Source organism: Myotis myotis, unplaced genomic scaffold, assembly GCF_014108235.1.
Source record: "Myotis myotis isolate mMyoMyo1 unplaced genomic scaffold, mMyoMyo1.p scaffold_m19_p_11, whole genome shotgun sequence".
NCBI lineage: Eukaryota > Metazoa > Chordata > Mammalia > Chiroptera > Vespertilionidae > Myotis > Myotis myotis.
The window spans coordinates 51,049,325-51,072,970 of NW_023416315.1; the positions used below are offsets into that span (position 1 = coordinate 51,049,325).

The window sequence follows — 23,646 nt, forward strand, 5'->3', positions numbered from 1 at the left end:
GGAAGGAGAGCAAACCCTGTTCCCCTCAGAGATAGATGAGGACTCATTGCTAGGGGAAGAGAATTTAAAAAAATATTCTAGCCCTGGGATTGGATGGGAAACACTCTGTGCTCAGACCAAGACCCATCTCCTCGCTCTGTGGAAGAGCAAGATCACAATGCAAGTCCCAATCCTGAGACACAGGCAGAAAGGATCTGCCTAAGGCTGAGACAAAAGCAGGACAACAGAGACCACCGTTGCATGCTTTCATTACACTGCTTCATTGTACCATTATCCACTTCACAAAGGTTTGATCTAAAGTCTCCAATGACCTTAATGCCAAACCTCAACTAACGCAGAGTGAAGAGTTTAAAAGTCAACCACAATCTTTTTCCATGCTTCTCCCCAATGTGAAACCCCCATCCTACAATTCCTATTGTTTCCCAAACAGGAAATGTTCTTTCTTCTGCCCAGGAAGGAATCTCAGAGGTGTATAACTAGAAATTGAATTAGTTCTCTTAATAATTATTTGTGACAGACACGAGGCCATTCTCTATCACAAGGCCAGAAGGAATTAAAGAACAAGGAACAGCAGCTAGCCATGGGGCATAGGCAAATTGTAGGAAGACATGCAGTCTCTGACATGCAGTCCCACAGGGAGAGCTTAAAAGTAAGGGTGGAACAGCAACACTGGGAAACCCTCCAACCACTGAACTTCCACCCCAGTCACAAGTAATGCTATGGAATTTGTTGCTACCCTGATGATTACCACAGCAACAATGAAACTCAAACCCAGAAAGAAAATAGAGACAAAAGGAGTTCAAGAAATATTTGAAGAGATAACGGCTGAAAAGATATTCAAAGACATTACAGCACAAATCAAATAAATTCAGCCAAATAAGATAATATACATAAACAACTAGACACATCATATTCTAATTGTCTAAAAGGCAAAAATAACATAAAAGTTTTGAAGGCAGCCTGCGATAAAAAGATACACCACATACAGAAGAACAAAGATCTCAAATAGACTTCTCAGAAACTATGCAAGCCAGGAGACAATGGAGTGACATCTTTAAAGCCTTGAGGAGAAATTATCCACTAAGAATTCCATCTGAGAATATGAAAGTAGCTATGAGAATGAAGGAGGAATAAAGACATTTTTACACAAACAAAAACTGACTGAATACATTTACAGCAGACTTAAATTATAAGAAATGTTAATCGAAGTTCTTAGAGCTTCTTGAAAATATAATTCCCCTTACAAGGCAAGAAATGTAAAATATGGGACTACAATATTGTCTCACACTAGGAAGGTAGGAAGCTGTTGAAGATTACTAAGGGTCATGTGGAAAAACTAAGTGGCCAATTTGAATAGGTTCTGTGGTAGGCTAAGTAATGATCCCCAAAAGATGTCTATGCCTAGGTCCCAGAAACTGTGAATATGCTGCCTTATACGTTAAAAGGAACTTTCAGAAGTATTTAAATAACGGTGTTTTTTTTTAAAGGGATACTATCCTGGATAATCTTAGCAGTCCTGATGTAATCACAAGCTTCCTTATTAGAGCAGTGTGAAATACCAGTATTGTCAGAAAGAGATGTGAAATTGGTAGTGGAGGATCAGATTCAGAGAGAGACTGCCGGTGCTGCTGACCTTGAGGATGGAAGAAGGGAAAATAAGCAGTGGAATGGAAGCTAGGTGAAGACAAAGGGATTATGAAGTGAGTAATGGAGAAAAGTGACATTTTAACCAGTAGGATAAATGAGGATACACATATTCTCTTTCTTGAAGTATCATGTGTATATTTGTATTTTTGATCAATTTTCTTCTTTCATTCCTTTCCCCTACATTTAAATAGCATGTGTTCATGGTGGAGAGTTTCATGGTTTATTTCACAAGTTACAGAACATTCAGACAGAATCATGACATTTTATTTATTTTTTTTCTTTCTTTTTTTTAAAATTAAATCTTTATTGTTCAGATTATTACATTTGTTCCCCTTTCCCCCTCCCATAACTCCCCTCCTTCCAGTTCCCACCCCACCCTCTGCCCTCACTCCCCACCCACTGTCCTCATCCATAGGTGCATGCAGAATCATGACATTTTAAAGGAGATATGGAGCCCACAGAATTCCATTTTGGGAGAAGATGAAGTATTCCTCTGAAATCTCTTTTAAATCACATGATTTCTGTTTCCCCATTGCCACTTCTTTAGTTCGAATTCTTCTAATGTCTTATGAGTAACCACTGACCAGCCTCCTAGCTGGTCTGATTGCCTCCAATTTTTCTTCCTCTGCTCATCTGCCAGGATGATAATTCAAAAATGTGAATCTGGTCATGCCATATTCCAGCTTAAAAATGTTTGCTGGCTTCCTGTTGCGATTAAAGGTAAGAGATATTTTGCATTAGGTGTGATTTATGATCTGGCCATTCTTTAGCTGCCTGCTTCATCCCCACTGCTTTCTTCATCTTCTCTGCATTGCAAGAACAGCTTCAGGACATTATTGAACTCTCACACTCTCTCCCAGCTCAGCACCTTTCACAGGTCAGCCTTTACTCAGGTTGCTTGTGATCTAGGTAACTTGCTCTCACTTTCCTGGTCTCCACCTGGACCACTTCTGTTCTTTTCATTCAGGAACACTTCTGCAGTCACCACTGAAAGCTTTCTCCCCTGCATTTTAACTGCTTCACTGTTTTTCATCCCACTGTTCAGTCTTATTACTGTCAGAACTGTATGATATTGACTATTGTATCTCAAGAAACATTCATTCTTACAGACATACAGGAGTCTCTCCTATAACATTTACCAAATTTACACCAAGGGAAATGTGGCCAAAGAAATCACTAGCATTAACTTCTTTGGGATGCTTGCCTATATTGCAACCTTTAGGCTTGGATTATTTTAAGGTAAAATTAAAATACCAAATGAGCTCCAGATTAAATGAGCCTTCAACTCTACTTGAATGCTGAAAGACTGTATTAATGTGTTCTCAAATGAAAGAACTGTGCACCAACTAACTGAAAGAAGAGACCACTGGAAGATAGGGCTTTGAGACTTCTTCAAGGGATGGCGGGAGGGCAAAGATGAGCTGCTGTCACTTTCTCCTTTTTCTCCTTTCTAATCCCATGTTCAGATATTTCTTCACCCTCTTTTACCTTATCTAAACCAGGCTTTTTCTCAAAGGTGTGGTCCATTCTCAGACTATTCCAGCTTAGTGCTGTGTGCAGAAAAGGGATGGGAGAAGGTTGTTAAATATGGAGATGAGAGGGTGATGGGTGCACAGACAACTGAACTATCCTGATTCCCAAAACCATGTTACAGTTGTCTTACCTTTTATTGCCTTTGACTAAGGAATTTTTCTTTCTTAGATAACTATGTATTTTATAGTTTATACCTGATTTCATATTTTATGTGCTTATTCTTTCCTAAAATATCAGAACAAGAGGTAATAAATTTTTCAGCCAATGGACACTTTAAGATTTAAATAATACCACTTATAATGCAGTAAAATTCCTCTCTCAAAGTGTTTATATACTCAAGCACTGCCTGAAACATAACTTTCCCTTGACCCGTAATAGCCCTTTACTTTGATTCCTATCAGTGTAAAATAATACCTTCAGTTGATGCTTCTCCACTGAGTTACCTCCAGCACTCAAATACATTATGTCCACATGAAGTAGATACAGCACAAAAGCATCTAATCAGCCTTGATAGCAACACTCTTCTCAGAATAGTGACTCACACAATTACTGGATGTAGTTACATATACCACACCTTTTTGAAAATAAAATGTAAAAATGATGTGTTCCCAATGGAAACATGATAACTTCCTACAAAATGTGGATGAATGAGAACCAGTGATCGAAACTGAGATCCAGGAATACGTCCATGACTATAAACAATGTGGCAATCAAAACAGTCAAGGTAATTTTTTATTTCAATTACTCTCAGATCATAGAAAAGGAGATTTTGAAGTTCTATTATATCTGTCCTTAACTCCCTGAACATGCTGCTATGACATTAAAAGACTTTTACATTTAACCTAAACACTCAGTATCCTACCTCACATCAGCAGTACACATTACATCATCCCTTTCCTGGTTGTCAGGGCAATGAAGTTGATGCCTGTCATATCTGAGTTAAGTGGAAAACACACAGGCAAAATTTATTTTTCTAAGTGATGCTCATGATTCATCAAGTTCCAAGTTTTGATGTTAATCCATTTAATTGCCCTAATAGTTTCTGCCAGGCCCCCTTCACTTCCTTATTCCTTAGACTGTAAATCATGGGGTTCAGCATGGGTGTCAAAATGGCATAGAAGAGAGAGATCAACTTCTCCTGAAGGCCAGAGGGGCCAGAGCTGGGCTGGATATAAATGAAAATGGCCATGCCATAGCACAGGATAACTACTGTGAGGTGAGAGGCACAGGTGTGGAAGGCTTTCTTTCTTCCCTCTGTGGACCTGATCTTTAGGATGGTGGAGATGATCTTGACATAGGACAAGAGAACCAGGCAGAATGGTGACATCAGCAGGACAATGCTAGAAACCATGATTGCAATCTCATTGGAGGAGGTTTCCACACAGGCCAGTCTCACCACAGCTAGGAGTTCACAGGATATGTGATCAATAAACTTGTTGGAGCACATGGGCAGCTGAAAGGTGATCGCAGTCTGCATGAGAGAGTTGACAGAGCCACTGACCCAGGATGTGATGGCCAACCTAGTACAGAGCCCTCCATGCATGATGGCCAGGTATCGCAGGGGGTCACACACAGCCACATAGCGGTCATAAGCCATCACTGCCAGTAGAACAAACTCAATCCCGCCCAATCCCAGGGAAAAAAATAACTGGGCTGCACAGCTCACAAGTGGGATTACTTTATGTTCTGCAAGGAAATGAACCAACATCTGAGGGACTATGGTTGTGGCATAAGAGACATCAACAAGGGAGAGGTTGGTGAGAAAGAAATACATGGGCGTGTGGAGTCGGCTGTCCAGTCTGATCAGAAGAACAATGAGGAAGTTCCCCAGCACTGTCACCATGTATGTGATGGAGAACAGGACAAAGAGAGAGACCTGAGTGTCCCAGTCACTGGACAGGCCCAGAAGAATAAACTCTCTCACCCACGTCTGGTTTTCTGTTCCCATTAAAAAGTCTGAGGATTATTAATCTGCAGAGAGAGTCAGAAAAAGAAAACAAAAAACAAGCTGTTGAATCAAAGAACCTTAAGAAAAACTTTTTAGCAATACAAACTTTATACAAGTGGCCAGCCTTAGCTAGATGCTTCAGATTCTTTATTGGCCATCACTACAGGCTTTGTCCCAATATTCATCTTATCTTTTCTGCTTCAGAGACAGGCCAATGCCTTGATAAGGACATGATGTGGCTGCAGGGAGACCCAGCTAAAGCCTGGAGATAATGCAGTGCAACTTTTGGAGCTCTACTTCTTCACCAACTTACCTCAGAGTAAGGAGAGGTTGGTAGGTGACAATGGTATATAAAATGATAAACAATGAAGAAAACCCCAGGTGGAAAGTTATAAAAGCTACCTTAAATATGTCAACTAGAACCACTGTGATGACGTAGGTAAAGGAAATATTGGAAAGAGGCTGGGCTTAGGAAAAGATCTGAAGTCAGAAAGCCTAGGTTTGAAATATGATTTTATTTAACAGTGATGTGATTCTGGTTTAGGGACAAACTTTTATATATAACACAGGACATTTTACAACTTACAAGTATATTTAAGCTCAAATGTAGGTAATGTTGGAGAAAGTACTTTGTGACCTGTGTTGATGGTAATACCATTAGTAGTATCATGACTTCTGCCTTGGGGTACATAAGGTAGCAAAAGTGATTTTCCCATGCATTCCATCCAGAAATTCAGATCTAAATAACATTGTACGCAATTCTTAAAAGAACTGAGAGCTTAGCAATAGTTGGGTCACTTTGAGGACCTAGTGACCATTGTCTTTTTTACTTCCTATAGAAATAGTATGCATATAAAGGAAAAAAACTGCTGGGGTCCAACCCCAGCAGGTCCAGGGGTCCCCAAAGATGTGGACGGAATCGGCGAAGAAGGAATGACACAGAGACAGCGTTCAGTTGATCAGCAGCCTAGCCAGGATCTCTAGCCAAGTTCTGGTCAGGATCTCCAGCCAGGTTCTGTGTCCATGTTCCCTCGCTAGGTACTCCAGCCAGGTTCAGTCACCAGGTTCTAGTCAGGTTCTCTTGCCACGTTCTATCCAGGTTCTGTAGCCAGGTTCTCTCACTAGGTTCTGTCTCTAGGTTCTGTGGCCAGTTTCTGTCCAGGATCTTTTGCCATGTTCTCTCCAGCGAAGTTCTTCTGTCTCTAGGTTCTGTGTAGGTTCTGTGTCTAGGTTCTGTGTCTAGGTTCTGTAGCCAGTTTCTGTCTAGGTTCTGTTCTCTTGGTTCTGTCTTCTAAGTTCTGTGTCAACCATTGTCTTTTTTATGATGACCTTTGTTCTGTTCAGACTCAGTGGCATATGGTGTGGTAGGGGATTGTAATTGAATTTTGTTCTTTTTATTTGTCTCTTCCCAACTTGCTGCTATAAGGAATCTATCTACCCCTTGAAATGGGCTCAAAACAGAGAAAATGAGAGTATGAGTAGCTGACTTTCTATTTACAAGAGAGGAAGGGAAGCACATCTTTAAGGCCTTGTCTTCATTGTCCACACCAGAGAAGGAGGCATGAATTCATGTAAATGTACACTGGAACAGAGAGTTGCACTTGTGGTTTGTTTTGTCCTGGAAGTGCTTTTCCAATAGAACTATATATAATACCAATTTTGAACATTAAACAGAAACTGTTTACATTTTTTAATTTTATAGTACTGATTTATGTTTATTTTTTCTCTATGCCTACCTATCACTAACTTTCCTTTTCTTGCAGTGTACAAAATAATGAAGAAAAGGAGATAATGTTGGTAAGAGGAATGGAGGCCAGAAACAGAGCTATTTTTTTCATTTCAAAATCCAAGAGCCAGGCTGAGATCTCTGAGCCGAAAGGTGAAGGTTGTCTGCACTTCAACACTCTTATCTAACAAAGGACCAAAATAAAGTAGTTCAAGAAATGCCCATCTCTTCTTTCATGGGTCAGACACATACGTTTTTAGAAACCTGTTTTCAAATTTCCTCCCCCAAGTCTGATCTCCCCATTCAATAGCCCCTCCTGTTCTGCTCTATCATGACCCTTACCACTACCCCTTACATAGCTTTTCTTCAATCATGGGAAGAATGACACAACATCTACTTTACTCAAAGAATAGATTTGAATTTAATTCTAGAACATCAAGAAAATATTTAATTTTAAAAATCTTTTAGCTGTTGTTGCATATATAGTAGATCTGCAGTAGAAAGCAGACATTTCTTTTTCAAAATTTAAAAAGTTATAGATTTATTTTTCAATTACAACTTACTTTCAATATTACTGTTAACTTTCCTATTAATTTAGCAAACATCTATAAAGGACCATCTTTGCTAGATGCTACTGTTTTGTGGTGAATATTATACCTCCCTGTGCTCGAAGACTGACCCATTCAAAGAAGAAATGATACAAAACAGATTGTCATCACTACATCATTTACTACACATGCAAGTTGTCTGGAGAATATGCCAGCTGATGACTCACTGTGTTCCTCTTACACACCCTGAATATCTCTTCACTATAGCCTTTGTCTCACTAACAGGGAGTGACAGTGTCACATCTTAATGCAATTGTGAGCTTCTGCTTCCTTGGACCCAAAGCAAGTCATTTCAGAAATAATACTTGTTATTTCTTTAAGTCAAGTTAAATAAATTTCTAATGGTAAATTCTAGGTTGGTGACTTTTGGCAAAACTTATAAATATCTGGTATTTTGGTGCCGGGAGCCGGTCCATGCTTGCTGTTTCAAGGGACCTGGCATATATGGCATACTGTTCTTAATATGTTTGCTCACTTTCTTGGCACTATGTGTTTTAACCAAGGTCTCTGAGAAAGGTTGTTTCCCCAGGTAGGGATTTTCCCCTGAAGTTAGGGAGGGAATAAAACCTCTTAACTAGTGCCAGGTGGGTAATTAATCACTTTAACTACGAACAATCATGCTTAAGCTACATAATCTTTACTCCCTGGAATGGAGATAAGAAACGCCCTAACCTTTGTAATAGAGATTGATAGGATTGAATCAACTGGTATAAATACAGATGTAATAAGACAGTAAGACACAGAACTTAGAATACGGAACCAAGAGAGACGGAACCTAGGCACAGAACCTACACAGAACGTTCTCTAGAGACAGAAGAACTTCGCTGGAGAGAACATGGCAAAAGATACTGGACAGAAACTGGCCTCAGAACCTAGAGACAGAACCTAGCGAGAGAACATGGCAAAAGATCCTGGACTGAACCTGACTACAGAAATTGGCAAGGGAACCTGACTAGAACCTCGTGACTGAACCTGGCTGGAGAACCTAGCAAGGGAACATGGCTACAGAACCTGGCTGGAGAACCTGGAGAACCTAGCAAGAGAACATGGACACAGAACCTGGCTGGAGATCCGAACCAGAACTTCGCTGGAGATCCAGAACAGAACTTGGCTGGAGATCCTGGCTAGAGATCCTGGCTAGGCTGCTGATCAACTGAACACTGTCTCCGTGTCCTTCCTTCTTCGCCCACTCCGTCCTCACCTATGGGGAACCCCTGGACCTGCTGGGGCTGGACCCCGGCATTTTGGGGTCATGGAAATGGGACATGTCCCAACTAGTCTATCACAATTTACTTCAACTGACTAGTTAATCTCCCACACAGGAGCCCCTCCCATGCCTAGATCCCTGTATCTCTGCCCTATGCCTGAGAGGAAAGGGTATTAATAGTCCCAAGTAACAATATGGCTTCTTAACACCTTCCACATACTCCTACTCTAACACTATTGATAAGGCCCCAAAGAACTATGAGCAACTGTTCATCAAGAAAGATGAGAGGATTTTTTAAGATGGTGGTGTAGGTAAACACCTGTATTAACCACCTCCCACAACCACATCAAAATTACAACTAAAATACATGACAACCATCATCCAGAACTGCTGGAAAGCTGGTTGAATGGAAGTCCTACAACTAGAAAAGTAAAGAAGAAAACATTGTTCCTATGAGGAGACCTCCCCAGTCACAGGGCTGACTGGCAGCCATTTCTGTTTGTTACAACCTGGTGATTCCCTAAGACCCCCTCTCATCCAATTTACAACCCCTCCCAAGCTGTGTGCAGTGGATTTTGCATATGAATGACCTTTCCTTGATCAGGGTAAATCTCTCAAACAAATGGCAGCTGGGTCAGAGAGCCCCAAACCTATCAATAAAAGGCCCAAGACCCGGCACCAGCACCAGCCAACGTGCCTTGTTTCATAGATGAGCCTCATCTGGGCACTTCCAAACTGATACAAAGAGAAGGAATCTACAGATCTCTCTATAGCTCCTGCTGGGTGGCCCCAGGCAGTGGCTGACTTTGCACCTCTCTGGAGACCCAAGAGCTAGTGTACCCAGTGGTCAGTGTCAGACCATACCAGATTACAACTCTACACATCCATGAGCTACCCACTCAAGGGGCAGACTCAGTGAGTACTAAAGGCCCACTGAAGCAAGTACTGCTCCACAGGGGTGTCTCCTGCACAGCAGCTCTCTCACTGTAGTCACAGCTGGTCCTCACAGCCAAATGCTTGATCAGTTCCTCCCAGTGATACCAACAGCAATCAAGTCTCAACTACAACAAAACTGTGCTTACAGCCCACAAAGGGGTGCACCTAGAGCAGCGGTTCTTAATCTGTGGGTCGCAACCCCTTTGGTGGTCGAACGACTCTTTCACAGGGGTTGCCTAAGACCAACCCGCATATCAGATATTTACATTATGATTCATAACAGTAGCAACATTACAGTTATGAAGTAGCAACGAAAATAATTTTATGGTTGGGTCACAACATGAGGAACTGTATTTAAAGGGCCAGAAGGTTGAGAACCACTGACCTAGATTGTCCAACTCAGATGATTGGGGAGGCTGAGCCACTGGGCCCTATAGAACACCTACTATACAAGGCCACTCTGCCAACTCAAGGAGACATAGCAGCTCTACCCAATACATAGAAACAAACACAGGGAAGCAGCCAAAATGTGTAGACAAAGAAATATGTCACAAATGAAAGAAATGGAAGAAAGCAAACTACTGGATATAGAGTTTAAAACCATGGTTATAATGTTACTCAAGAATCTTCTAGAAACCTTCAAAAAAAGGGAAAAAGACAAGTCAGAAGTTAAACATACACTGACTGAAATTAAGAATAATATACAGGGATTCGACAGTAAAGTAGAGGATTCTGAGAATCAAATCAACGATTTGAACTATGAGGAAGCAAAAAACACTCAATCAGAAGAGCAAAAGAAAAAAGAATTCAAAAATATGAAGGTAGTGTAAAGAGCCTCTGAGACAACTTCAAGCATACCAATAGTCACATTTTGGGGGTTCCAGAAGAAGAGAGAGAGCAAGATATTGAAAACCTATTTGAAGAAATAATGACAGAAAACTTCCCTTACTGGTGAAAGAAATAGCCTTACAAGTCCAGGAAGCACGGAGAGTCCCAAACAAGAGGAACCCAAAAAGGACCACACCAAGACACATCATAATTAAAAATGCCAAGGCCTAAAGACAAAGAGAGAATCTTAAAAGCAGCAAGAGAAAAGCAGTTAGTTACCTATATGGGAATGCCCATATGACAGTCAGCTGATTTCTCAACAGAAACTATGCAGACCAGAAGGGAGTGGCAAGAAATATTCAAAGTGGTGAATAGCAAGGACCTATAACCAAGACTAGTCTACCCATTTAGAATTGAAGGTCAGATAGAGAGCTTCACAGATAAGAAAAAGCTAAAGGAGTTCATCACCGCCACACCAGTATTATATGAAATGCTGAAGGATATTCTTTAAGAGGAAGAAGAAGAAAAAAAAGATAAAAAAGATGAACAACAAAATTGCAACAAATACATACCTATCAACAATTGAATCTAAAAATCAAAATAAATGAATAAGAAATCTAATTAACAGAATAAACTAGTGAATAAAATTGAATCAGGAGAAACTAAGATGGCGGCATAGATAAACACCGGGAAATCGCTGCCTCCCACAACAACTTAAAAAAAAAACAACAACATAAAGACAAAACGAACAGCATCCAGAACTACAGGAAAGCTGGCTGAGTGGAAATTCCACAACTAGAAGGAAAGAAAACCACACTGAGAGCCAGAGGAGCTGCGGAAGTAAAGTGCAGAGGTACAGAGGCTCGCGCGCACAGAAAGGGGCTGGTACCTGAGGACGCGGCTGTCTTTTTAAATCGAGAGGGAGTCACAAGCTCCCGACTGCTCTGAACTCCGGTTCCGGGAAGTCTCTGGGGACCCAGGACTCATACGGGGAGAAACTGGACTGTCTGGCAGCAGGCAGAACTCTGAACTTGAGGGCGGCTTTCCCTCAGAGGTGCTTGCAGCAATTATCGGGACACTGAGATGCGTGGCCCCTTAGGGCAGTGCTGAGGACCAGCCATAGCTGCTTGCTCCGCCCTTTGATTCCCTGAGACCCCGCCCCACCCAGGCTGTGGCAGAGGCTTTTGCATATGAATGCCCTGGCCCTTTGCAACCTGAAAATTACCTGACAAATTGCAACTGGGCCAGACAGACCCAGAACTTCCAAGAGAAGGCCCAAGGCCCCACAGCAGCTTGCATTGCTTCACAGCTGGGCCTCATCAGGGTACCTCCAAACTCCAAAAAAGGAAGGGGAATCTGCAGTTCTCTTTGTAGCTCCTGCTGTGTAACCTCAGGCAGAGGCTAAATTAGCACTTCCTTAGATCCAAGAGCCAGTGTACCCAGTGGTCAGAGGGGGACCATCCAGATTACAACTCCTCAGATCCATAAGGGACACACTCAGGGTGCAGACTCAGTGAGCACCAAAGCCCCACTGAAGCAAGTCTTGCCCCAGAAGGGTGTCTTCAGCACAGAAGTTCTCCCACTGCAGACACAGCTGATTCTCACTGCCAATTGGCCTGGAGGTCAATTCATCCCAGTGATCCTACAACAATCAAGGCATAACTACAATAAGACTGTGCAAAAAGCCCACAAGGGGGAACACCAAGAGTGTCCACCTCAGGTAACTGGGGAGGCTGAGCCACTGGGCCCTACAGGACACCTAGCACACAAAACCACTCTACCAACACAGGGAAGCATAAAAAATGTGGAGACAAAGAAACAGGTGACAAATGACAGAAATGGAGGAAAGCAAACGACTGGATATAGAGTTCAAGGCCACGTTTATAAGGTTTTTCAAGATTTTATGGAAACCGCCGATAAATTTAGTGAGGCCCTCGATAAATCTAGTGAGACTCTCGAGGATATGAAAAAGGACCAACTAGAAATTAAGCATACACTGACTGAAATAAAGAATAATATACAGAGATCCAACAGCAAACAAGAGGATCCCAAGAATCAAGTCAAAGATTTGAAATATGAAGAAACAAAAAAGGAGGAGAGAGAACCAAGATGGCGGCATAGGCTAACGCTGGAGTTTGCTGCCTTGAACAACTACTTGAAAAGTGAAACTAAAAGACGGAACGAACATCACCCAGAACCACAGGAACGCTGGCTGAGTGGAAGTCCTACAACTAGGAGGAAAGAGAAACGCATACGGACACTCAGAGGAGGCGCAGTGCTGAAGTCAAATTCTGAGGTGCGGAGTGCACGGAGCGGGCTGGCGGCGGAGGGCGCGGTTGGCGTTTTCAATTGGGAGGGAGTCGCAGACTCTGAGCTCCAGATACGGGCGAGTCTTTAGGGACCCAGACTCAAACGGGAGAAGCGGGACTGTCTGGCTTCCGTCAGAGCGAGTGCAGCTTTCTCTCTGAGGTTTGCAGCAGTCGCTGGGACTCAGAGAGGCAGAGCCCCTGGGGACAGGACTGAGAGCCGCCATAACTGCTCTCTCCGGCCCACCCTGTTGATCCTGTGCGACCCGCCCTGCCCAAGCCCTGCACAGAGGCATTTGCCGGATAGCCTCAGGCAAAGGCTAGATTAGCACCTCCCTAGAGGACAGAAGTTCTCTCACTGCAGACACAGCTGATTCTCACAGCCACTTGGCCTGGAGGTCAAACCCTCCCTGGTATTAGCTACAACAATAAAGGCTTAACTACAAGACTTCGCACAAAGACCACTAGGGGTGCACCAAGAAAGCATAACAAAATGCGGAGACAAAGAAACCGGACAAAATTGTCAATGGAAGATATAGAATTCAGAACCACACTTTTAAGGTCTCTCAAGAACTGTTTAGAAGCCGCCGATAAACTTAATGAGATCTACAAGAAAACTAATGAGACCCTCGATGTTATGTTGGGGAACCAACTAGAAATTAAGCATACACGGACTGAAATAACGAATATTATACAGACTCCCAACAGCAGACCAGAGGAGCGCAAGAATCAAGTCAATGATTTGAAATGCGAGGAAGCAAAAAACACCCAACCGGAGGGGTGGAATGAAAAAAGAATCCAAAAATGCGAGGATACTGTAAGGAGCCTCTGGGGCAGCTTCAAGTGTACCAACATCGGAATTATAGGGGTGCCAGAAGATGAGAGAGAGCAAGATATTGAAAACCTATTTGAAGATATAATGACAGAAAACTTCCCCCACCTGGTGAAAGAAATGGACTTACAGGTCCAAGAAGTGCGGAGAACCCCAAACAAAAGGATCCCAAAGAGGACCACACCAAGACACATCATAATTAAAATGCCAAGAGCAAAGGACAAAGAGAGAATCTTAAAAGCATCAAGAGAAAGAAACTCAGTTACCTACAAGGGAATACCCATACGACTGTCAGCTGATTTCTCAACAGAAACTTTGCAGGCCAGAAGGGAGTGGCAAGAAATATTCAAAGTGATGAATACCAAGAACCTACAACCAAGATTACTTTATCCAGCAAAGCTATCATTCAGAACTGAAGGTCAGATAAAGAGCTTCACAGATAAGGAAAAGCTAAAGGAGTTCATCACCACCAAACCAGGATTATATGAAATGCTGAAAGGTATCCTTTAAGAAGAGGAAGAGGAAGAAAAAGGTAAAGATACAAATTATGAACAACAAACATGCATCTATCAACAAGTGAATCTAAGAATCAAGTGAATAAATAATCTGATGAACAGAATGAACTGGTGATTATAATAGAATCAGGGACATAGAAAGGGAATGGACTGACTATTCTTGGGGGGGAAGGGGTGTGGGAGATGCGGGAAGAGACTGGACAAAAATCGTGCACCTATGGATGCGGACAGTGGGTGGGGAGTGAGGGCAGAGGGTGGGGCGGGAACTGGGAGGAGGGGAGTTATGGGGGGGGAAAAAGAGGAACAAATGTAATAATCTGAACAATAAAGATTTAATTAAAAGAAAAAACACACAAAAGAGCTTATTCCTGAGCCCCAGTCAAACCCTCAAGGCCCCAGGACAGATATTTCTCACCTCCCCACAGCACTGCATCGCTCGGGGCACAAGCAGGCCTAATGCAGGCAGACAGACCCGGGTCAACCCCTGCGTTCACCCCTAACCAGCTACACTGACCTCTATATCCCTGTCAATGAAATGAAAATTATAGCGGTACCCACCTCAAGCTTTGTAATTAGGATTAAATCAGATGATGAATATAAAAAAAGAAAAAGAAAAGAAACAAAAAAGACCCAACCGAAATAGAAAAAAGATTCCAAAAATATGAAGATAGTGTAAGGTGCCTCTGGGACAACTTCAAACGTACCAACATCAGAATTATAGGGGTACCAGAAGAAGAGAGAGGGCAAGATATTGAAAACCTATTTGAAGAAATAATGATAGAAAACTTCCCCTACCTGGTCAAAGAAATAGACTTACAAGTCCAGGAAGCGCAGAGAATCCCAAACAAAAGGATCCCAAAGAGGACCACACCAAGACACATCATAATTAAAATGCCAAGAGCAAAAGACAAAGAGAGAATCTTAAAAGCAGCAAGAGAAAGACAGTCAGTTACCTACAAGGGAGTACCCATATGACTGTCAGCTGATTTCTCAACAGAAACCATGCAAGCCAGAAGAGAGTGGCAAGAAATATTCAAAGTGATGAACAGCAAGAACCTACAACCAAGATTACTTTATCCAGCAAAGCTATCATTCAGAATAGAAGGTCAGATAAAGAGCTTCACAGATAAGAAAACACTAAAGGAGTTCATCACCACCAAACCAGCATTATATGAAATGCTGAAAGAAGAGGAAAAAGAAAAAGGAACTCTTACCATTTGTCACAGCATGGATGGAACTGGAGAGCAGATAAATACCACATGATCTCACTCATTTGTGGAATATAATGAACAACATAAACTGATGAACAAGGACTGATCCAGAGATGGAGAGGCATTGATTGGACTGTCGGGCCTTGGAGGGAAGGTAGGGGAGGGTGGTGGTAAGGGGGAAAGATCAACCAAAGGACTTATATGCAAGCATATAGGCCTAACCAATGGACACGGACAACGGGGGGGTGAGGGCATGAGCGGGGGGGTGGGAGGGTAGAGGGTAATGTGGGGATAAGGACACATATGTAATATCTTAATCAATAAAAAATATATTAAAAAAAATTGAATCAGAGGCATGGAAATGGAACAGACTGATGATTCTCAGAGGGAAAGGGGTGGAGTGGGAAGAGAATAAACAAAGATCTCATATGCATATATGCATTCCTATGGACATAGACAATAGGGTGGTGAAGGCCTGGAGCAGGGTGGGAACCTGGTGGAAGAGGGCAATGGGGGGAAAAAAGAGGGACATCTATAATAATCTCAACAATAAAGATTAAAATAATCATAATTTTTTTTAAAAGATGAGAAACCTGACCCATAGATAAAATCAAATGAACACTGACAGAACTTTTCATATGTTGGTGCCACACAGACAGGGTGACTACTTGTAGTTCTCTGGAGATACTTTCAAATCCTGTTGTTCACATTTTTAAATCAGTTTTTTATTACATTTAGTTTCCATTGCTACAGACCAATACTCCAAAATACTCAATTAAACTTTGCAAGGATGGAAGTATTCAGGACTTAACACATGGGTACATTTTCCATTTGCAACATTCATTGCCACATTTTATTTTTCTACCCTTGTAGGTGTATTATATTTTAAAATTAAAGTATTGTCATTTCTATTGGCTGGCTGCTTTAATAAAATATCTTCTCCCTCTCCCATACGTTAGGAAGAAAGAAGTATTAATTTGAAAAGCCTCAGGAGGGGTGCACATTATAGAAGGATTCCTCAGCATCTCAACTTCCAGAGTTATATTCATTTACTAGAGGCCTGATGCATAAAAATTTATGCAAGAGTAGGCCTTTCTTCCCCTGGCTGCCGGCACCAGCTTCCCTCTGGCACCCAACACCTGCACTTCCCTCAGGCTGCTGTCAGGGACCTGGGACCAGGCTTTGCTCCAGCCCGGACTTTGGAATGATGTCCAGAATGACGCTCAGAAGGACATCCAGTCTAATTAGCATATTAGCCTTTAATTATTATAGATATTATAATCCTTTCCACTACTCATGCCAATTCAAAAAGTCCATAGATGGACAAAACCTTGGATCAGCCTTTAAAATCCAATCTGAAACCATTACCCATATTTCCTCTTGTTCATTATAGAGATGATGCCTTACAGAGAAAAGCATGTTGTGTATCATCTTTTGTAACACTCCATTAAGTCTTAATTATATTTGGTCTTCTTGTTGGAGTCCTCTACAATCTTAGCAGAGACACATAGAAGTCCTAAACACAGGATCAGAGCACATAAACGTAAGTCCTAAAACCTTAATATGTTTTCTTTAATGCTGGTCAAATAAAGTAGAACCATACCTTCACACAGTTTAGTTGACAATAAAAACAGAACTGTCAAATAGAGACAGATTCATCTGACCTCTGGCTGAACAACTAAATATGACATGTCCTGGGCTCCTTGACACCTAGGCTAAGACCTCACTGGGACTACCTGACATTGTGAGGGACACTACTGGGAGGAAGTTCACTGGTGCCTCTTACTTGGCTCAAACACAACCCTAATGAGGTGTAGCAGTGGCTGAATTAGCAATGTGGGTTGACAGATTCCCCCCAGGAGCTCTATGCATCAGAGTGTTAATTGCTGTCACCACTCCCAATTCATTATGCTGCCCTCTTCTCCCTCAATAAGCTATTTTCTCCATCCTCCTCAAACTACAGCAATCCACTGAAGGCTAAGGTCATTCTAAAAAGTCCTGAAGCCATTTTTCTGAGGTTTTTAGGATTCCTCCTATAGACCAAACCTGACATTTATCCCTCATGCCCTTATTCTAATGAGCAGTGACTAGGCATGCATCCAAACCTGGTGAAAAATCAATTATCCCCTTCAGCTACAGGGTACCCTTACCTCTCCTTCTGGATTCAAGAGACTTGTCTTCACGCCTCTAAGATATGTGCAAAGGACATGTATGCATGCATATAAGCCTAACCAATGGACACAAACACCAGGGGGGTGAGGGCATGTGGGGGGGGGGCAATGAGTGGATAAGGACACATATGTTATACCTTAATCAATAAGAAGAAAAAGGGTGCTGTGAGCACTGCAAGTGTTGATGGACATCTGAATACATTTTTTCATGGTACTACTTAAGTTCCAAAATTAATAGCAATGAATAGAAAGATTTAAGATTTCAAATAAGATTTATGAGAATACCTTCTTATGACCTCCAAAGGAAAAAAAGAAAAAGAAGATCCAAAAATCCCAATACAGGGAATTAACCTTCCATACCTCTTCAAGTTTTTAATATTTATAAAAAGATTCAATGTAATTTTGACAGAATGCTTTCACATTACCACTCTCTGATGTAATGTATTCTCTAGGCATCGTACACATTTTAAGTGAACTTTTGTCCATTTATTCATTTATGCACCAAGTCAATTACCCAGTAATTTTCAACATCACCATTTACATATCCTCTCATTTATGCAATTTGTCTATAATCATCTTAATACTCACTCATCCATTTGCTTATCTGCTCATCAACTCATTCATATATTCTTATATTTACACACCAATTCATCTTGTACCTAATATTCATTAATTTTCTACCAAATATTCTGTGCTCATCTAACATATTATCCTTCTGCTTATCTATTAATTTATTCCATTGTGATACCATGGTCTCTGATATTACAGCACCCAGTGGATCTAACAAAGGTTCTGTGATATTCCAGGAAATATAAAGGAAAAGTATAGATGCTTCTTAATCCTCACCTTGATTTCTGAACTCAAATAAAAATGACAGAACTGGTTTTATAATTTCTCTGAGGAAAGTGGGGGAAATTCCATGGCTATGAAGGCTTAAGTCACAGTATCCAGAAGTTCACTCCATTCATCTGTGGACAACAAAGGTAAATGCCCAAATTCCAAACTTTTAATAAGAATTCCACAGAACTCTCACTCATTTTTGCTCAAAACCTTGGGAAATCTTTCTTCTCATTCAACCTCTATCATTCAACAAGTTATATCAACTCTTACACTGAAACAGCTGTCACCTAGGTCCTTCCTTCCCATTACTAATACTACTGACTTGTATTATCTTAGCATTTTGTTCCTAAGCACCTTTCAAAGCATGATGGGCTTCATCCTACCCAGACTGACTGTCAGAAACTATGCAGATAGGGTCCAGAAAACTGTGTTTTTATGAGGCTGTCTGGTGTTTCTGATAAAGCACTTTGCAGGTGTTTCAAATAGAATAAAATTTGAAAACTACTAAAACAATTCCTTTTGTAGACCACTATTGAATGCTTTCATTACACTACTTCATTGTACCATTACCCACTTCACAAAGGTTTGATCTAAAGTCTCCAATGACTTTAATGCCAAATCTCAACTACCTCAGAGTGAAGAGTTTAAAAGTCAACCACAATCTAAGTTTTTCCCTGCTTCTCTCCCCTATGAGTCCCACCCATCCTACAATTCTTATTGTTTCCCAAACAGGAAATGCTCTTTCTTCTGGCCAGGAAGGTCATTTCATAGGTGTCTTTCTAGAAATTGAATAGTTCCTTTAACAAGCATTTGTGACAGACTCACTAACATATACTATGAATGTATAGGCTGGTGTTTGCTAGAAGAACATGAATATAACAAATTGTTTGCTCCAAACTCTGTACATATAATTTAGGCTGCTGCTTCAAGATAAGTGGCTTGTTTGACTTAAAATGTATCTGCTTAAAAATCACTATTTACCATTATTTTATTTTACTTATCTATAAATTATCCCTCACATCACTCATGTATAATTTGTCTGTTAAAACAGACCTTTAGCCCTAACTGGTTTGGCTCAGTGGATAGATCGTGGCCTGCGGACTGAAAGGTCCCAGGTTCGATTCCAGTCAAGGGCATGTACCTTGGTTGCGGGCTCATCCCCAGTAGGGGGTGTGCAGGATGCAGCTGATCGATGTTTCTCTCTCATCGATGTTTCTAACTCTCTATCCCTCTCCCTTTCTCTCTGTAAAAAATCAATAAATTAAAATAAAAATTTAAAAATAAACAAAAAAATAAACCCCAGACCTTTCAAAGTAATTGAAACTGTACAACTCCAGTGCAGGATGTTTATACTAGGAAGACTATCAGGGAAGGGGGACTCTTGTATTTCTTCCTCAATTTTGCTATAAATCTAAGACCATTCTAAAAAAATAGACTCTACTAAAAAGAAAAAATAAAGTAATTAAACTTGTTATATAGCTTCCACTTAGGTGGTAGAAAGCTGGAGAGGGGATTAGTTCCACCCTAAAACAAAAAAAAAAAATAAGGTTAGATCATCTACAAAATTATAATTATTCTTGAAATCCTCAGTAAGGTGAGACTGCAAGGCAACCAAAGAGTGTGAAATCTTGGGATAGATAGGTATATCCACAGAGAGACAAGATGTGAGCATTTACTCACCTAAGCCAGAGCATGGGAGGAAAATAGGACAGCCAAACAAGCCAGTGAGAACTGCTTTAACAGATGGCTGAAGTTGGAGTGTGGGGTACTGTACTAGAAAGTACAGGATGGCTCAGAGCCACAGCAAAAATAAGAGTTCCCATCAATTTTCAAGATTTTCTCCACAGAGTTAGAACAATCTTCACAAGAACGCTTGGGGGAGGGTGGAAAACCAGGCAAAGCCTCCTTCATGGTGGAGCTCTAGTGAAAGCAGCCATAGCCTCTGTGTAAGCAGGCGGCACGCTCCCATCACCAAGTCTGTCTCCCTAATGGAACAAAGCCTGAAGCCACTGGGGAAGGACAGCAAACCCTGCTCCCCTCAGAGACAGATGAGGACTCATTGCTGAGGGAAGAGAACAGGAGAAAAACAACAACAAATAAATCAAAACCTTCTAGCCCTGAGATTTCTACTGGACAGAAAACCTCTCTGTGTTCAATGATCCATCTTCTCCCACTGTGGAAGAGCAAGATCACAAAGAAAGCCCCAACCCTGAAACACAGAAAGAAAGGATTTGCCTAAGACTGAGTCAGAAGCAGGACAACACAGAATAAACCTTCAATCTCTATCACAAGACGAGCAGGAATTGAGGAACAAGGAACAGCGATTAGCCATGGAGGAGAGGGAGCATGTGGGAAGGTCTCCGACATGCAGTCCCACAGGGAGAGCTTAAAAGTATGGGTGGAACAGCAACCACTGAAATTCCACCCCAGTCACAAGTAATGCTAGAGAAAATAGAATTTGTTGATACACTGATGATAACTACAGCAAAAACAAAACTCAAACCCAGCTCAAACCATGACCAATTGATTCCCACACTCTCTCCCAGCAAACAAGATTACAAGGCAAACAGATGTGCCCATTTCGAGTCATAATACTATTTATCAGAGCCTATTATCCTATACATAAAATATACTGGTTTCAATCCAAATTAAATGCCAGAGGAAAAGGCAAGAAAATTACAATACCACTGATCAAAGAAATTAACAGAACCAGAATCAGATATACTTGGGTATAGGAACTATCACACAGGGTTTTAAAATAATTCTCACAAATAAGTTAAAGGATCTAGTGGAAAAGATGGAAAGTAACATAACTGATACTCTATCCACTGAGCCAAACCGGTGAGGGCAGAATTGTGAAATTTTAGAGGAGATATGGAATCCACAGAAGAATTCCATTCTGGGAGAAGATGAAGTATTCCTCTGAAATCTTATTTGAATCACATGACTTGACTTCTGTTTCCCCATTGCCACTTGTTTAGTTCAAACTCTTCTTCCTCATGAACAACAACTGATCAGTCTCCTAGCTGGTTTCATTGGCTCCAATTTTTCCTCCTATGGCTCATTTAGCAGGGTGATAATTCAAAATTTGAATTTGGTCATGCCATACTCCCGCTTAAAAATGTTTGCTGGCCTTCTGTTGCGATTAAAGGTAAGAGATATTTTGCATTAGGTGTGCTTTGTGATCTGACCATTCTTTAGCTGTTTGCTTCATCCCCACTACTTCCTTCATCTTCTCTGCATTGCAAGAGCAACTTTGGGGCATTATTGAGCTTCCATACTCTCTCCCAGTTCAGCACCATTCAAAGGTCAGCCTTTGCTTGAGCTGCTTAGTAAGTAACTTGTTCTCACTTTCTTGGTCTCCACCTGGACCTCTCTGATCCTTTCATTCAGGAAGACTTCTGCATTTACCCCTGTGAAACAACACTGCATTTTAACTGCTTCATTGTCTCTCATCCCATTGTACAGTCCTATCATTATGAGAATTGTATTATATTGACTATTGTCTCCTATACCATTTACCAAATTTACACCAAGGGAAACATAGCCAAAGAAATCACTAGCATTGACCTCTTTGGGATGCTTGCCTATACTGCAACCCCTAGGCTTGGATTATTTTAAGGTAAAATTAAAATACCAAAATGGGCTCCAGATTAAATGAGCCTTCAATTTTGCTTAAATGCTGAGTGACTGTGTTAATGTGTTCCCAAATGGAAGAACTGCACACCGATTGACTTAAAGAAGAGAGGACGGGAAAAAAAGTGCTTTGAGACTTCTTCAAGGGAGGGAGGGAGGGCAAAGATGAGCTGCTATCACTTTCTTTCTCATCTTTCCTCTTCCTAATCCTGTGTTCAGATATTTCTTCCCCCTATTTTACCTTATCTAAATCAGGCTTTTTTTCTCAGATATGTGGACCACTCAGACTATTCCAACTCAGTGCTGTGTGCAGAGGAGGGATGGGACACGAGAGGGTGACATGTGCACAGATGATTCCCAAATCCATTTTAAAGTTGTCTTATCTTTCATTGCATTTGACTGAGGAATCTTTCCTCTCTCAGAAAACTATGTATTTCATAATTTAATGCATTATTTTGTATTTTATGTGCTTATTTTTTTCTACAGTATCAGAATAAGAGGTAATACATTTTTCAGCAAAAGGACAGCTTTAAGATTTAAATAATACCACTTACAAATGCAGTAAAATTCATCTCTTCAGTTGATGCTTCTCCACTGAGTTACCTCCACCACTCAAACACATTATGTCCACATGAAATAGTTCCAGCGCAAAAGCATTTAATCAGCCTTGATAGTAACACACTTCTCAGAATAGTGACTCACACAATTACTAGATCCATTAATATACTGTACCATGTACACTTTTAAAAAGGGAAATGTGAAAGTGATGTGTTATCAATGAAAACATGATAATCTCATACAAAATGTAGATGAATATTAGTAAGAACCAGTGATCCAATTTGAGATCCATGAATAGGTCCATGTCTATAAACAATGTGACAAATCAAAACAGCAGACATGTTCTTTTAATTACTCTCAGGCCATATGAATGAATAATAAGTGTGGGAATTTCTGGTACAGGAGTGTTTGACTCCTCTGAACATGCTCCTGGAACATAAAAATACTCCCACATCACACAACCCAACTTAAACACTCAGTCTCCTCTTCTACATCACCAATACACTTTCATCATCTCACTCCTTGCCAGGGCTAACCAGCAGACCCTGAGCGACTGATGAATGATTACTCTGACACATGTTTCTGTGAAAGAGGGGGCTAAGGGACTGCCTAGCTAAAGGAACCAGACAGCCTCATTTGCCTGCCTCCTTAGGCTCTTATTGTAGCAACAGCTTGAACTAAAATTAACCTCTAGATACTATCAGAAGGGCAGGTATCCTTGAGAAAACACATGCATCTGCAGTCTCCTTTAAACAAGAATGTTTTGAAGTCTAAACATAAAGATTCCAGTAAAACACCCCGGGGGCTCAGACTTGTTTGGAAAAGCAAGGCAGGGTCTGCCGCCTTTGACAAGAATCCTTTAGAGGCCTCTGACCTTTCATAGAATCCTCCTTACAGACTTTCCAACCAAGACCCACGGTTCCCCAGAATTCCTGGTTGCCAGGGGAATGCACTTAAAGCCTATCATGTCTGAATTAAGTGGGAGAACACACAATGCTCTTTTTCTAAGTGATGCTCATGATTCATCAAGTTCCAAGTTTTGACATTAATCCAGATAATTGCCCTAACAGTTTCTGTCAGCCCCCTTCGCCTCCTTATTCCTTAGACTGTAAATCATGGGGTTCAGCATCGGTATAAAAATGAC

General features: G+C 41.1%; 1 protein-coding gene across 1 annotated transcript; it reads right to left on the bottom strand.

Moving 5' to 3' along the window:
- Positions 1 to 4,174: 4,174 nt before the first annotated feature.
- Positions 4,175 to 5,129, bottom strand: LOC118665716 (olfactory receptor-like protein OLF3). The gene has a single exon (XM_036327009.1). The coding sequence runs from the start codon at positions 5,126 to 5,128 to the stop codon at positions 4,175 to 4,177; it is 954 nt and encodes a 317-aa protein (XP_036182902.1). The 5' UTR covers position 5,129.
- Positions 5,130 to 23,646: the final 18,517 nt, after the last annotated feature.

Bases quoted from the DNA above. Each gene is read 5' to 3' on its own strand.
- LOC118665716 (XM_036327009.1), bottom strand. From the start codon at position 5,128: ATGGGAACAGAAAACCAGACGTGGGTGAGAGAGTTTATTCTTCTGGGC.